Source organism: Dromiciops gliroides, chromosome 4 (genome assembly GCF_019393635.1).
Source record: "Dromiciops gliroides isolate mDroGli1 chromosome 4, mDroGli1.pri, whole genome shotgun sequence".
Lineage (NCBI taxonomy): Eukaryota > Metazoa > Chordata > Mammalia > Microbiotheria > Microbiotheriidae > Dromiciops > Dromiciops gliroides.
In genome coordinates this window covers 292,439,120-292,454,198 of record NC_057864.1, presented here as the reverse complement: position 1 = coordinate 292,454,198, position 15,079 = coordinate 292,439,120, and the positions used below count along the sequence as shown (strand labels likewise).

General features: G+C 36.1%; 1 protein-coding gene across 4 annotated transcripts in view; it reads right to left on the bottom strand.

The window, feature by feature from the left end:
* Positions 1-15,079, bottom strand: part of LOC122752745 (regulating synaptic membrane exocytosis protein 1-like) — a 386,130-nt gene that overhangs the window by 239,043 nt on the left and 132,008 nt on the right. For 2 of the 4 annotated variants that reach the window (XM_043999635.1, XM_043999634.1), the window contains exon 2: positions 7,204-7,284. The exons of the other annotated variants lie outside the window; for them this stretch is intronic. In XM_043999635.1, coding sequence (XP_043855570.1) covers positions 7,204-7,284 — 81 coding nt within the window. The remainder of the gene's footprint in view (positions 1-7,203; positions 7,285-15,079) is intronic. 4 annotated transcript variants of the gene reach the window in all.

Below are 15,079 nucleotides of genomic sequence, written 5' to 3'. Positions count from 1 at the left end.
TATTATTACTGATGTACCATTAAAGGACTTCAGTCAATCAGTCAATAAACAAGCATTTATTAAGCATTTGACTATTTGACAGACACTTCCCTAAGCATTGAGGATACAAAGAAAAAAAAACATGTTCCTTGCCTTCAAACTTCACAAAACAATCTAAATGATTGGATTCCAGTCTTGTGACACTTCCAAACTCTCAAGGATTAAGCAAAAACTTCCTATACAATGTCTATATCAGACAAAAATCTACATTAGCCTGTCCATTTTATCCACTGCCTCCCTGTTTCCTCAAGGGAAGCACTCTCATGATTTCATGAAAACATTTATACTGAATTTAACCTCAATTTGGAACTCTAGTTGGATGATGCCATTGCAGTACATCCCTTTATCAAGGATTTATAATTTCAGTTATGTAGATATTTACAATGACGAATCTTAAGTGCCAAGCATTCTTGGTACTTAAGGGAGACAATTTAAAAATCATGTTGAATATAAGCACCATCTTCCCATGATTAAATCCACATATTCATTTTCTACCCATGTATGTTGGTCCTCTTGAGTCCCCATGTTATGATTAAATGTGCATCATGATGACTATTGCTGAATATAGCTGTGCCCTTGAGATCTGGAAAAGGATGCCTATTAAAAGAAACCTTTGGAGAGCAGCCCTCCTGTCAATTTCAAGACTGACTCAGACTTGAATACAACATCTAGGCAGAGTGAGAGGGCAGGTGATTTGACATGCATTTTTCACATCATAATTCTCAATTCATCCTATATGCCACCTTTTTCCCCTTAGAAAAATGTCATCTAATCTAGTCAAAGATCAATAAATAAATCAATAAACATGTAGAGAGAGCACATCATATTCAAGGGACTGGGATAGGTGCTGATAAGGTACAAAGAACACTATGATATGGTCTCTACCCTCAAGAAGTTTATTACCTTTTAGGAGAGATAGAACAAATGTACAAATGATTATGATACAAAATGTAATGTTCTCTCTTCTCTTCAAAACGGAATTTAATAAAAGCTAATAATAATAACAACAGGTAGCATTTATATGTTGTTTTAAGGTATGTAAACCACTTTACAAATAGTATCTCTTTGATCTTCACAACAACACTGGAAGATAAAGTACCATTATTATTCCCAATTTACAGAAAAAGAGGGTCACATAATTAAGGAAATGTTTGAGGCCTCCCTCAAATTCAGATCTCCAGTGTCCCACTGTGACACCCATTTGCTTCCTCCAAAAAGTCTTCCTTAATGTTCTAAGTTGCAAATTTATTCTGCTCATATTGTATACAACTTTGTACTCTTTCTATATATTTATTGTTTTGTTTTGTTTTGTTCAATAATTGATCTGAGTATATGTTACATTACCCCTTAGGCCCATATCTAGGGTAGGGACATCCAAGTATTGCTTCAGTCTTGTGATAGTCCTTCTGTCCACTCTTCCAGAGCCCCATGGCCCTTTGCTAACATCTCTGGTGCTAGCATGAGGATGCTACTCACTCATGCACTTTGGTGGTTTTAGGTCATGAAACCTAGAGAATATACTGCCTTCCCCCACTGTAGTGCCCCCACCCTACTAAACCCTTTCCCTCTCCCCATTGGTTAAAGAGTTAAGAGTGAGCAGCAGTGCCAGAATGGTTCAGGTATGATTGCAGGGAAGACTGCTCCTTCTCCCAGTGTGACTATATTGTATTGCTATTGGGTCTGGGACCTTGAATCTTACCTTTTATGAGGGATGAACACAAGCAATAATGTGAAGTAGTGAATCTAGATGAGAACCTAAGGTTTTCTTATTCCTCAAATGATTTGTCACTCTATTCCCCAACCAAAACTGAATTTGCCTTAGGGAGCAAAGGGTATGGATCATGTCCTATTCAGGTCCTATGATTTGTTTAGTTCATCAGCACCTAGCCCAGTGATCTGCATATAGTGCTATAGGCACTTAATTTTTTTTATTTTTTAGTGAGGCAATTGGGGTTAAGTGACTTGCCCAGGGTCACCCAGCTAGTAAGTGTTAAGTGTCTGAGGCCAGATTTGAACTCAGGTACTCCTGACTCCAGGGCCAGTACTCTATCCACTGCGCCACCTAGCTGCCCCTAGGCACTTAATTTTAAAGAAATAGTGGAATAAATGCCATGAGTACTTGGTAATTGAGGGTATTTAAGTAATTTTAGAGTAAATTCTATAATAGAAACTCATTGATACTATAATACTTTATAATAGGAGAGTAGATGGGCTACAATCATTACACTGGTAACTTTTAATATGCTAATGTTGCTCAAATACAGATATATTAATAGTCAATTCTCAATTCTCAGTACTGATGGGGGGCAACAATAATGTGGTTAAACCGAACTCATGAATGGTCCCACATGATCATATGCAGTTTTGAATTTGTGTTTGAGGATGGGTATGTCTGAAGTGCTGAAATTTCACAAACTCTCCCAACCAGAAATTGTCATATTATAAATCCCTAGTTTAAAAAGAGATGGAGCAGTGGATAGAGCACCAGCCCTGGAGTCAGGAGTACCTGAGTTCAAATCCGGCCTCAGACACTTAACACTTACTAGCTGTGTGACCCTGGGCAAGTCACTTAACCCCAATTGCCTCACTAAAAAAAAAAAAAAAAAAGAGAGAGAAATGGAAAATATGCAATTTGTTTATTTTTGCCCTAGCTCAAATAATTCTTGGTTCTAATACTGTGGATTGAAAACATAATTTCTCATACCAATAGAAGCATCAGACCAAAACTCAGTGGTGTTCTCACTGCCCTTACTTGCTCTCTGGTTTCCTGAATCACATTAGTAATAATTTGCACGTCAAAAAGCTCATCTTTTTGCATGAAGAAAAACAATGATGTTATAAAAATAATTAAAAATAGATGATTTTAATGAGAAATTGAAAATGTGCTTTTCTATGGGTAATCTGCTTCTATAAAATTGAAAGTAGATTGCATTTATAAATCTGGAAATTGGTTCTTTGAATGAAGGGTAACATCCATAATATTTTTACATCTTTGATATTTTGATTGTATTATCAAAATTCACATTGTAGAAATATTTTAAAAATCATAGCTAACATTTCAATAAGTGAAAACACTCTGAGTGTCTGAGTCTAAGTATACAAGTGTGTGTGTGTGTGTGTGTGTATAGATGTATATATATATATATATACACACACATATATATGTATATAGAGACATGTGTGTGTATAGAGAGATTATAGTATATGTACCTACCAATTTGAGAAGCAGTATGACATATTGAATAGTCATCAAGCCTCATTGAATGAAAACTGGGGCTTAGATCCTGCCTCTGACACATACTATCGGTGTTGTTACTGACTGGTCACTTAAATCAGCTCTCGAAGAGTATGGGTTACAGTTGCACTACCAAACTGCATAGATAAAGGGATGTGCCATTCTCTGTGTTCCCTATATCCAGCATAGGTCCAGACCAAAAAAGAAAAAAATAAAGAAACAAATTATAAAAATCTTCATCAATTTATCACAAACCAATGGAATATAACGAAGAAACAACAGATTCCAACCAATCATATAAATTTCATTTGATTTAATGATTCGTGTATTTATTCTAATGTACCTAAAGAACAGAAGCTTCTGTGACCAAATGAAGCATAAGAAAAGATACGTTGAATCAAGAAGATGAATCTTCCTGAGTACAAATCCGGCCTCAGAGAATTATTCGATGTAACATCCTGGGCAAGTCACTTAGCTCAGTTTGCTTCAGTTCCTCATTTGTAAAAATGAGTGTTAAAGGAGTTGTTTCTGACTGAAAGGATTGAATAAAAACAACAAATGGAAAATATAAAATTCCATCAAATAATAAATGCCATCTTCACTGCTATGATAATGACTATGACAGGGGCAGCTAGGTCATGCAGTGGATAAAGCACTGGCCCTGGATGCAGGAGGACCTGAATTCAAATCTGAATTCAGACACTTGACACTTACTAGCTTTGTGACCCTGGGCAAGTCACTTAACCCTCATTGTCCTCCCCCCTCCCACACACACACAAACACAAAGATAATGATTATGACAGCAAGGATACAAAGTTTTTCAGTCTTTCTTTTTCCCCTTCTAGTTCCATACTATTTCCCAATATTGTTTCTACGTCCTCTGACATTTGCCTCCTCATTCCCTTTTCCACCACAAAAAATATATATCCATGTCACCATCAGGTCTCAGTGTGATGGTTTTTGACAATTTGACTTTCCTGTTTCTTCTTTTCCTCATATCCAGACCAATAAAAATGCTACAAAGACATTATTAAATCACCAATATGATAACATGATCACTCCTTAGGTCCCTTTCCATTTACATTAAATAGATAATTTTTTTATACTCAAACTTCCTTTATTTCTGATTCCCTAAGTGTTTCTACTCTTATTAATTCAGTCAAACATATATCATTCCTTTTGCTCCATAAAGACTTTCTTAATCCACACTAAGGTGTGTTTTTTATCCACACTGAGTTTTTTTTTTTAATAACATGATCCTATGATATCTATCTCCAATTACTCACCTAATAAACATTTGCCTTCCTTTCCTTCAAAACAGTGCCTTTCCTGTATAATAATAGCATCCCAAAGACAAGAGTCAGTCATTTCCACAAAGAAGCACCTCTTTCCACTTAAGACCCTTAAACAGAAGTTATAGAAAGAGTGTGATGTCTGCCCAAGGCCATCTCAGTACACAGTGGTGAGAAGTGAATCAGATATAATGAATTTTATGAATTTCCTAATATAGAAGGAGTATTTTTTCTTTTTTCTTTTTCTTTTCATTTTTCTTTTTCCTTCTTTTTTTTTTCTGGTTAGATGGTTGCTGAGCAAACATCTGAGAGAAGAAAACACCAGGAAATGAGGGAGGGGGTTAAAAAAATTTCCTCTAACCCATTTTCCTCAGAAGTAGCATGCACCAGGTAGAGAAGGGGAGGCAAAGACTAGACTTTTTTTTTTTTCTTTCCAGTCTCCTGGAAAGAAATTCCTCAACCCCAGGGAAACATCAGCCAATGAAATGAAAGTCAATGTACTTCTTACTGACTTTATTAAATTAAACACAGTTTAAATATGTGGTAATCAAAAACAATCAGACAAAATCTTGGATTTAGAACCATAAGAAAGACAATGAAATGATTGCCACATCTAATACTGACAGTTTTAAAACAGAGATAAAAAGGTATTTGGACTCCATTACTTCAGAACTTCTCTAACTGACAAGGAATCAATATTTTTATATCAATGATCATCATTTAATGGGTTTTTTCTTCTTTTTTTCCAGAAAATGCTTCAGGCTGATCAATACCAGAAAAGGAATACACACTCAAAGATGCAGTTCAGATATTCAGGCAGAAGGGAGGGAACACATATTAAAGAACACTGTGTCCTAGGAAGTACCAAGAACAGTAAAAATTTGAGGAGAATGCTTTCTGAGAAGCATTGTAGATATCTATCACCATGAAAAGAAGAGTGTTTCAGAGGATTTGACATTTCCTTCTTAAACATAGGTTTCTACCCAACTTTTTTTTTACTATAATTAAAGAGAAAAGACTTTTATCTTATTTACTAGATCTCTCCTTATCAGGAAAACCCCCCTGAAACTTGATATTACTAATCCTTACTTCACTTGTTAATTTAAAGGTTATATTTGATGTTATATTTTGTGTACGATTGATAGGCCTTTGGAATCCACAGAATTTCACATCTTAAACATGTTTTCCAAATTATCTCTAGTCACATGGAACATATCTCTTACCTAAAATTGTGTATCCTTTATGTTATTTTGTTAATTTCAAGTTTGGAGAGCAAGAAGGAATTCTATTTATTACCCAACTACATTGTTGTTGTTGTTATTGTTGCTTTTTTTTTTTTTTTTTGGAAACTAAAGACCTCTAGAGTGTTAGAATGCTTTTGCAATCCTGTTGGCCACCAAACTTTAGCTTCCTAAGCTTTTGCTAAAGATCAGGGAAATGAGCTATTTTCCCCAGATATGGTATCTATGGCACCAAATGCCTAGAGATAATAGCTAAACAGAGATCATTAACATGATCAAGGTCAATTTGAAGGAAAAACAGTGTTACTAGGGGAAAGAAACATTTTTTTTTCCCAGAAGACATTTAATATTACAGCTCTTTAGATTTTTTTTTCTTAAATAGCCTTACTTCAATTGACTTTAAATCAAGCCTCATCTGAAACCTTTTTCTTCTCTCCACCAACATTCCTGGTGTGTGTGTATTTACCTTCCTTTACTTAATCTCCATATGAAGGTACAGAGAAGGAAAGCAATCTCAGAGTAATAGATTCTGCTCTCTTCTGTTAGAGGGAATAATGGTAGATGAGGCAGTTAGCATCCACTCTGAGTACTACATATGAATTTTGTTTCTTTATCATCAATCTTGTCCTCAGGTTAACATTTATAATGGAAAACTGACTAATTTTTCTTCACATGTTTCTTTATTTCCCTAATATCTTTTGTTATTCATCTCTCTCTCATTCTCTCATTCTCTGTCTCTCATTCTCTCTGTCACTCTGTCTGTCTCTTTCTTTCTCTCAACCTGCTTACCAACATATCTATGTTTTTTGCTCCAGATCTCTGATTTCCTTAATAAAGGGAACTCCTAGTTTAGAAACACTATGTATTTTTACTAATACACAAATATACAGCTCTTTGGTCATATCCCTTCAAGTGTTGTCTAGGGAATGGTGAGGTTTCAATTTGTCCAAGGTCACGTAGCCAATTAGTGTCACAGATAGATTGAATCCACATCTTCCTGTCTTCCAACTTCAAAGTTTTGTACTCATAAAATGTGAGAATTGCTATTTCTGAGCCCCCCAAAAAGTGTCCTCTTTATATGAATTCTCATTATTCAAAGTCTTTCATTTTCTTTCAGTCTACCTTAATATAAAAATGAGAGAAGTAGAGGCCTCACTTGCAAAACATATTTAATGAACATCGGGGTAATTATTCCTAACTTAATATCAATGATTTTTTACTACACATGGCCAGGTCTTCTGTGCTTCTTTCAAATGCATATTTTATAATAATGCATATTATAAAATATATCTTCTTGAAAATAAAAATACATCCATCTACCAATCATACTACAACATAAGCAAAACCCTGTGCAAGAGAGTACATTTTCATTCAATAAAACCAATGCCATACTCACGGTGAAGGTTGATGGGACTGGTTTTCAGCATTCCTTGGTGTTTTGCGGGCCGCAGGTTTCGCCATATCCCTGACAACACACCTGGGGCGCATGATAGACAGCACAATTCACTATTAATGTTCAAAGGCCTAGAACACACCTGGAAATCTGATCAGTCTAACAAACAGACCACTGGAGAAACAAAAAAGTCTAAGAGGAAAAGCCTGTAAAAGTCCCCCTAAATGATAAGGCTGAAGACCTAGAAAAAATACTTTGCATATGGGTATATTTCTCAGACTTAGACTTACAAGCTTTCCTTCCCTGTCTTGGCAAGGCCCAGGCTACTCTCTGTATCCAATTTGTTTTCTCTTAGTGGAAGTGAAAATGTTCCAAGCAGCTTTCTCCATAGCTGAAATGCAACTACAAGCTATGGCCAAGCCAGGGCCATTAGAAGAAGATGCATGCTTAAAAATAGGATGGCAGCTTTGATATACTTCACCAATAGGCAGGCTTTTATCTAGCTTTGTCTATTTGGGCTAAAACACACACCACTTCAGAGGCAGCATCTTTATGCAAACAAGAGAGTTAAGAAGCTTGGGAATTGTTCCTCCATTAAAAACCCCATCCAAGCTAATTCAGGAAGAGCTGGGTGGGAACCTTTCATCATTAGAATACTGGTTTTAAAATAATGATGCTTCGTAGGGAAACCCCAAACTCCATATGATAAAGAGTAAAAGATCAAGGTGCCTTATTCCCTTTATTACCAGTAATCAAATGCAGTGATGAACAATAATATTTTCAATATGTTTTAAATATATATAATAACAAAAGATAGGCAAAAAAGAGAAGGGAGACTATTCCTCAGTTTAAAAAAAAGCCACAAGGATCTCAACAGTGTTTGGATCACTGTAGAAGTCATGCTTTCATGGGGGCCCAACTAGCAGAATGAGCCCAGTTGTTTTCCCAATATCTAATAGAAGGAAAGTAACTTGAGAGCAGAGACTTTGATATAAGCTTTTTTCTTTGTTTTTTGTCTGTGATTTTCCCAGCTCCTAGCACTGTGGTTAACACAAAGTAGGTGCTTAATAAATACATGTTGATTGATTACATATCCATATTTGTTTCTGAACAAAAAGGGAAAAAAAAACTTTAACCTGCCACTTTATTGGCCCTTGAGATAATTTAAATTTTGGATCAAAACTAAACCGAATAAGTTTTTTCTTTGTTTTTTTTTTTTTTGGTTTCTTCCCCTCCATAAAGGTCTTATTTTAAAAGCTGGGAAGATACAGTAATAGAAGCATGGCTCCCCTATGCTAGATTTTTTTCTGAACTAAGGCTGTCCACAGGACCTCAAACTATTAATGGTCTTTGTAGATGGTTTTACAGGGATGAGTCAGGAATTCTTTCTGGTTGGCTTCACAGAGAGCCTCATCACCAAATTCTTCCTGAAAAAGTCATTTATGCACTACTCAGAAGTGGAGCTAAGATCAGACAGTAATTGATTACCAGCTTTCCCAGTGGGAAAAGCTGCAGGGCTAAATTCTCCACTTCTGAAAAAAAAATACACAACTTCACGGGAACACAGAGATATATACACACATAAACACAGAAATACACACATGACTTGTTCTAAAGAAGATGAACTAGAACATATCAGTGCAATATCCTTCTAGGACATATTCATTCACTTTACCAAGTTACCTACCAACTTATCATCTACCTCATCTGTTCACTTGCTGGAACTACCTATCTACCCATTCACCTACTTAACTACCTACTTGTTTTGTCAATGATTTCATTACCATAGAGAACTCAAAGAGAACAAATTTAATTCATTTGCATGTATCCACAGATCATCTAGCATACATTGTTTTAGTTGCATATGGGCATGGAGAAATGCCAATAACTTATACAAGGTCACATAATCAATAAGTGTCAGAGATGGGACTGGAATACAGGTCTTCCTGACTTAGCATAATGGATACAGGGCAAAATTTTTGAGTTTCTCTGTGTTTGTATGTGTTTATATGTACATATACATGCCAACATATATGAGGTACAGAAGTATATATTGAAAGATCTTTTGTATTGTATGTATCTATTTATCCTGAGTTCAATATAAAAATGATGACAACATAAAAGTGCTTTATATGTATATATATATATGATGTATATCTATATACATGTATGTGCATATATTATATAACATGAGGGGCAAAGTAGATAAAGTGAAAGACCTGGATTCAGAAATATTTGGGTTAGAATTCTAAATCAAATACTTACATTTTTTGTGACCCAGGACAAATAACACCAGCTCCCTATAGCTCAAGTCCCTCAACTATAAAATAAGGGATTTAGACTTGTTGACCCTGAAGGTCTCTTCTAGCTCTAAATATATGATCCTGTAATTCTGTATATGTGTATCTATGTGTGTAAGGGTAATATATGTGTGTACATAAATGTATGTGTCTATGAATGATGCTGTCTGGCTTTCTATACCTTAAATGACACCATCTCTCATGCTATATAAATGATAAAAAACACTTCAATTTATAAAATTATAGACATTTATACATACATACATATATTGTCTATCTACCTCTCTTTCTCTCTCATCTATCTACCTTTCTCTCTATGTATCTGTATCTGTCTCTATATCTCGGTTTCTTTCCATATCTCTGCCCATTTGTTTCTGCCTCTCTCTGTTTTCCTGTTTCTGTCTCTCTGTCTGTTTCTCTCTGTCTCTGTCTCTCTCTCAAGGAACAATTTCAAGTCTCACCACTGATAATTGCCTGTGACCCTGTCACTTATTCTCTGGTTGGCCCATGCAACTTATCAAGTGGATAATGGTTTCCTCTTTTGGAGTCAAAATGTCTATGAATATGATGCAAAGTTGCTGATTATTTCACCCTAAAACCATGTCTTCAGTGAAATCAGGGAGCTGAACCATGAGCCTCAGCAGAAACGGAACAAACACATCAAACTGTTTCTATGAAGAGGGCAAAACTAACGAATTAGAATTGACGAAGAGCACATTCCAGCAGGACCTTGGTGGAGAGAATTAATGTACTAGAACTTCTGAGCCTTGAAATTCTGGTCTGATCTGCACCAGGGGCACAGTGCCCAGTGAGGTAGCATGCACAGTACTAGGAATCTTTTAGGGATCTTTCTTCCCCTCTAAAAATAGTTAGCACAGCATATTTAATCTGTCTGCACTACTTTATGAAAATGCCTGAAATATCACAAACTTTGGAGAAATTTTTGAAGGAAGAACTATATCTGTAGGGAGCCATATGCTTCCTTCTTCCCTGGTCTCTCCTTCCTTCCTTCTAAATTTACAGATATTTGTAAAGCTTCAATGTGCCAGTTAATTGGCTTTTCCTGAAAGATGTTCTGGTGTGGCTATGCCTCTTCCAGTAACCAGGGCATGCCAGAAAAGCAGAAAGCATGTGTTTCTAAGTGAAACTGTTTATAGCTGAGTGATGGGACACATCCTATGAAAGGGTATTCATGTCTGAGGTGAGATTCCCTGATTCAATACTTAAGTTTCTGTAGATTCAAGACTTAAGATTCTGCAGTTATTTTAATACAAACTACATCTGAATTTTCATTCGTTCCTTCCTTTATTCCTCTCTCCCTTCCTTATTCCCTCCCTCCCTTTATCTCTTCATTCTTCCCTTCTTCCCTCCTTTCCTTCCTCTCTTCCTCTTTTCCTTCCTTCCTTTTCCCATTCTCTCTCCTTTCCTTCTTTCCTTCCTTCCTTCCCTCCCTCTCTCCTTCCTTCCTTCCATACTCTCTTCCATTTTTCCTTCCATTATTCCTTCTTTCCTTCTCTTTTCATCTTTCTACTGCTAATAGTCTCAGAATGGAAATAAATAAATAACTTCAATTCTCAAATAATACAACATTAAGTTTAAGTATGTTCTACTCAAGCACAACCACCTTCCCAAATGCTAAATCTTTTGCCTACTAACAGGACTAATCTGGGTCTTAGATTTTTGAGCCTCTCTTTCTTCATCTGTAAACTGGGATTAATAATATTTGTAGCTGGGGCATCTAGGTGGCCTAGTAGATAAAGCACCAGCCCTGGATTCAGGAGTACCTGAGTTCAAATCCAGCCTCAGACACTTGACACTTACTAGCTGTGTGACCCTGGGCAAGTCACTTAACCCCCATTGCCCCACAAATAAATAAATAGATAGATAAATAAATGAATGAATGAATGAAGAAATAAATACATAAATAAATAGTTTTTGTGGCTAAGAAGCAGCTTGAAACAATGATTAGAAGGCTGCCTCAGAGATCGGGTTTGAAGTCTTACCTCTGACATATACTAGCTAAGTGACTGTAGGCAAGTCATTTTCACCATGAATGCCTCCAGAACCTCTAAAACTATTGGTTGCAAGTGGCTTCTGATTTACATTAGTGGAAGAAATGAGACTCCCCCTTCAGATAAAATATGTGTATGTGTGTTAATATATATATATGTGTGTGTGTGTGTGTGTGTGTATACACACATATATATATCCTATTTTACAGTTATTTGTTCATAAGAATCTAGATTTAGAACTGAAAGGGACCTTTGAGATAACCTAGTTAAACCTCTTCATTTTACATATAAGGTAACTGTAGAGTGGTAGAGCTGAGATTTGAACTTAGGTCTTTGCTCTCTATACCCAATCTGCTTTGCACTTCCACCCATTTTGTGAGACTCAGATAAGATATGTTCAAGGTACTTTACAAATCTTAAAGTGCTATTTTTTGTTATTTTACTGACTTTGTGATTTTAGCAGTATAAAGAGCTCCAGATGGGATACCACCCTTTAGTACAGATTGTCATCTGCTCTGCAATTTATAGTCAAAGAGAATTGCTTGGCCAGTGAGAGATTAAATGACTTACCCAGAGTCACATAACTAATATATTTCAGAGGAAAGATGTAAGTGCAGATCTTCCAGACACCTGAGTTGACCCTCTATTTACTTTGCCACACTATCTCTCATGATAAATAATGTCATAGAACATATATAAAATACTTTGTAAACTTTGAAAGTGGCATATAAATGTCAGCTAAGCTATTCATCATGATTCATACCTGTACCCCCAACCTCTCACCCCAGCTCGGTTTTCAACTTCCACCTCTGACCACTAATTAAATCAACACTACCATTCCTGGAAAGGATGTGTTAATCAATTGCCCTATGGCTGCCCTCCCCATAACTACAATGCCATAGTAGTCTAAAACATCCTTCCTTGGCCAGAATTATTAGAATGTAAGCTCCTTGCAGGCAGGGGCTTTCTTTCCTTTTATATTTGTGTCCTTGTAATTTAATATAGTGCCTGGAATAGTAATAATTAATTATTCATTGAGATTAAGATTTTCCCTTTCTAATTCCTCATTCAGAAATCATTCCCTATAGATTATTTAGCCAGTCTCTAAAGGACATTGCTAATAGATCAGCTCACCCAAATCCTTGGGGTATGGCCTTTCCATCTTGAGTGGGACTCTGCCCCACTAGGAGACCTTCCAAACAGAATCTATTCTAAGCAAGTTCTTTCTCTTAAGAAATAATTGAAGCTTCCATTAGAATTTAAGGTGACTCAGTTTATAAAGGGGAAAAACCAACCAGCAAGGTCTGGGAATAGATGTATTCTTTTGCCCAGATTGCTGGAGGCAGCTGAGTCTCATGATTCAATAATATTCTCTGCAGTAGGAGCTAAAGACTTTCTTTTTTTGCAGGACAATGAGGGTTAAGTGACTTGCCCAGGGTCACACAGCTGGTAAGTGTCAAGTGTTTGAGGTCAGATTTGAACTCAGGTCCTCCTGAATCCAGGGCCTGTGCTTTATCCACTGTGCCACCTAGCTGCCCCAAGCTAAAGACTTTTTGTACACATACTCATTAATATGCCCAACCCCTTAGTAATTGTTAACCAATCACAGTTGATTTTCAACCTCAGGTACACCCCCTTTTCCAAAAACTTTTTAAGCATTCAGAGTCACCCAAGGTTTATCCTTAGTTTACAAGAAAAAGCCAAATGACCATCCTTTTGATAATTATTTGCTAGTTATAATTAATAAAATGATTGCTAATTACCCAGAAATTATGCCTTTCGAACTTTTCTCTCACGAATATAAAAAACCGTTAATAAATGTTTTCTCCTTTCCTTCATTTATCACATTTTACCCTTTAGTTTAAGTATTAGAAACCTGCAGAAAGCCTACTTTTTGAAATGTAAAGTCCTAAAAAGAAAAAAATGTCAGTTTCATATATTTCATCAGTCATCCAATTTGGGCAGGAAATTTGATCCACAATATATACTTTCCTGAATTGTTCTAGATTGATTTTCCTTTTACAGATCTTTTTTCCCCTTTGTTTATTTTTCTTTATTTATCTCATCATTTAATGAGAAAAATGCTTTACAACTATATATCATAATAGACTAACCCACAAGATACAATGTAAATAGTTATATCAAGAGGGCAAAAGACCAAGATCTACTGGAGGAAGAGAAACTTCTTTGTCAGCCTATTTGGCCCAATATTGCCTAGAGAAATAAATATCTGGAGAGCTGTTTCTGAATGAACACAGCCTGAAGGTATGTACCTTTATAAGATTTGACAGTTCTAATGTATGGAAATTGTTTAGTTGGAGTAATTTTCCATTATCTATTATCCATTACCCTCACTGTAATATAAAGCACCCCTGCCTCCAGAAAACAAATCATGATGATGTTACATGCTTCTGTTCTCAAATGTGTGTCTTTCAAGTTGATTTATTCCTTTCAACCAGACATCCAGAAACCAACAAATTGTCACAACTGCTACCCCCACAGATCAGTGAGGAAGGAATGAAAACATTTGACTTCTTCGCCACCTCCTCTAATTGCACCCAGATTGATCAGACATCTTCTCCCTCCCATTTTCCTGCTGCAAGTAAGCATTCTCCAGCATCAGTCAAGATTTATGTAAATGAGATCTTCTGTAAGCTTCTCAGGGGGCTGCTCTTCTGACTCCACCTCTGAGCAATGCTGTTTTTATGAATGACTGCAATCAATAACAATGAATGACTGCCAACTGCCCACTCAACCACTTCTGCTCCTCCCTGTACACACACTCTAGAGAAACTAGCAGTTCCATGCCTGCAGATGAGCCTATGATAAGGCTTTTATCTTTCAAAACAGGAACTAAATTTGCTTCTAAGATACTCAAGCTATGGTAATTAGATATTCAAAATGTCTGCAAAATTCACAATTTACCTAATTACATTTTCTCTTTTCAAGTTTCTATGTAAGAGCATGCAATCTCTTTCTACCAAAAGCAAAAGGGGAAAAAAGAATGCCTGAATATTTTTGATGATATTACAGCCATTGGGCATTATTATTTAAACCTTCCATAGCTAATTTCAGATATTAGTCATAACTTGCAAAATGTAAGACTGTATCTCTAGCGATACATTTGGTCTCATGCACATTGAAGAAAGAATTTCCAAGCTTTAAGACCAAAGAATAGTCTTTCATGTGTGACCTTGTACAAATCACTTACTTCCCTCTCTGGATCACAGTTTCCTTGTTTATCTTATAGAGCAGGTTTGACTAGATAATGCCTAAAAACTCTAATTTTCAATCATTATATAATAATGGTCTTGTATATTTTCCTAACAGGCAGCTATGAAACATTGGCCTCAGACCCTAGCTGGGTGACCTGGGGCAAGCCACTTGACCCTGTTTGCCTCAATTTTCTTCTCTGTAAAATGAGTTGAAGAAGGAAATGGTAAACCACTCCCATGTCTTTGCAAAAGAAAACTTTAAGAAAGGGTAATGAAGAGTTCAACATGACTGAAATGAATAAACAATAGCAGCAACAACAACATATTTTATTAATAAACTTCATGAGGCAGA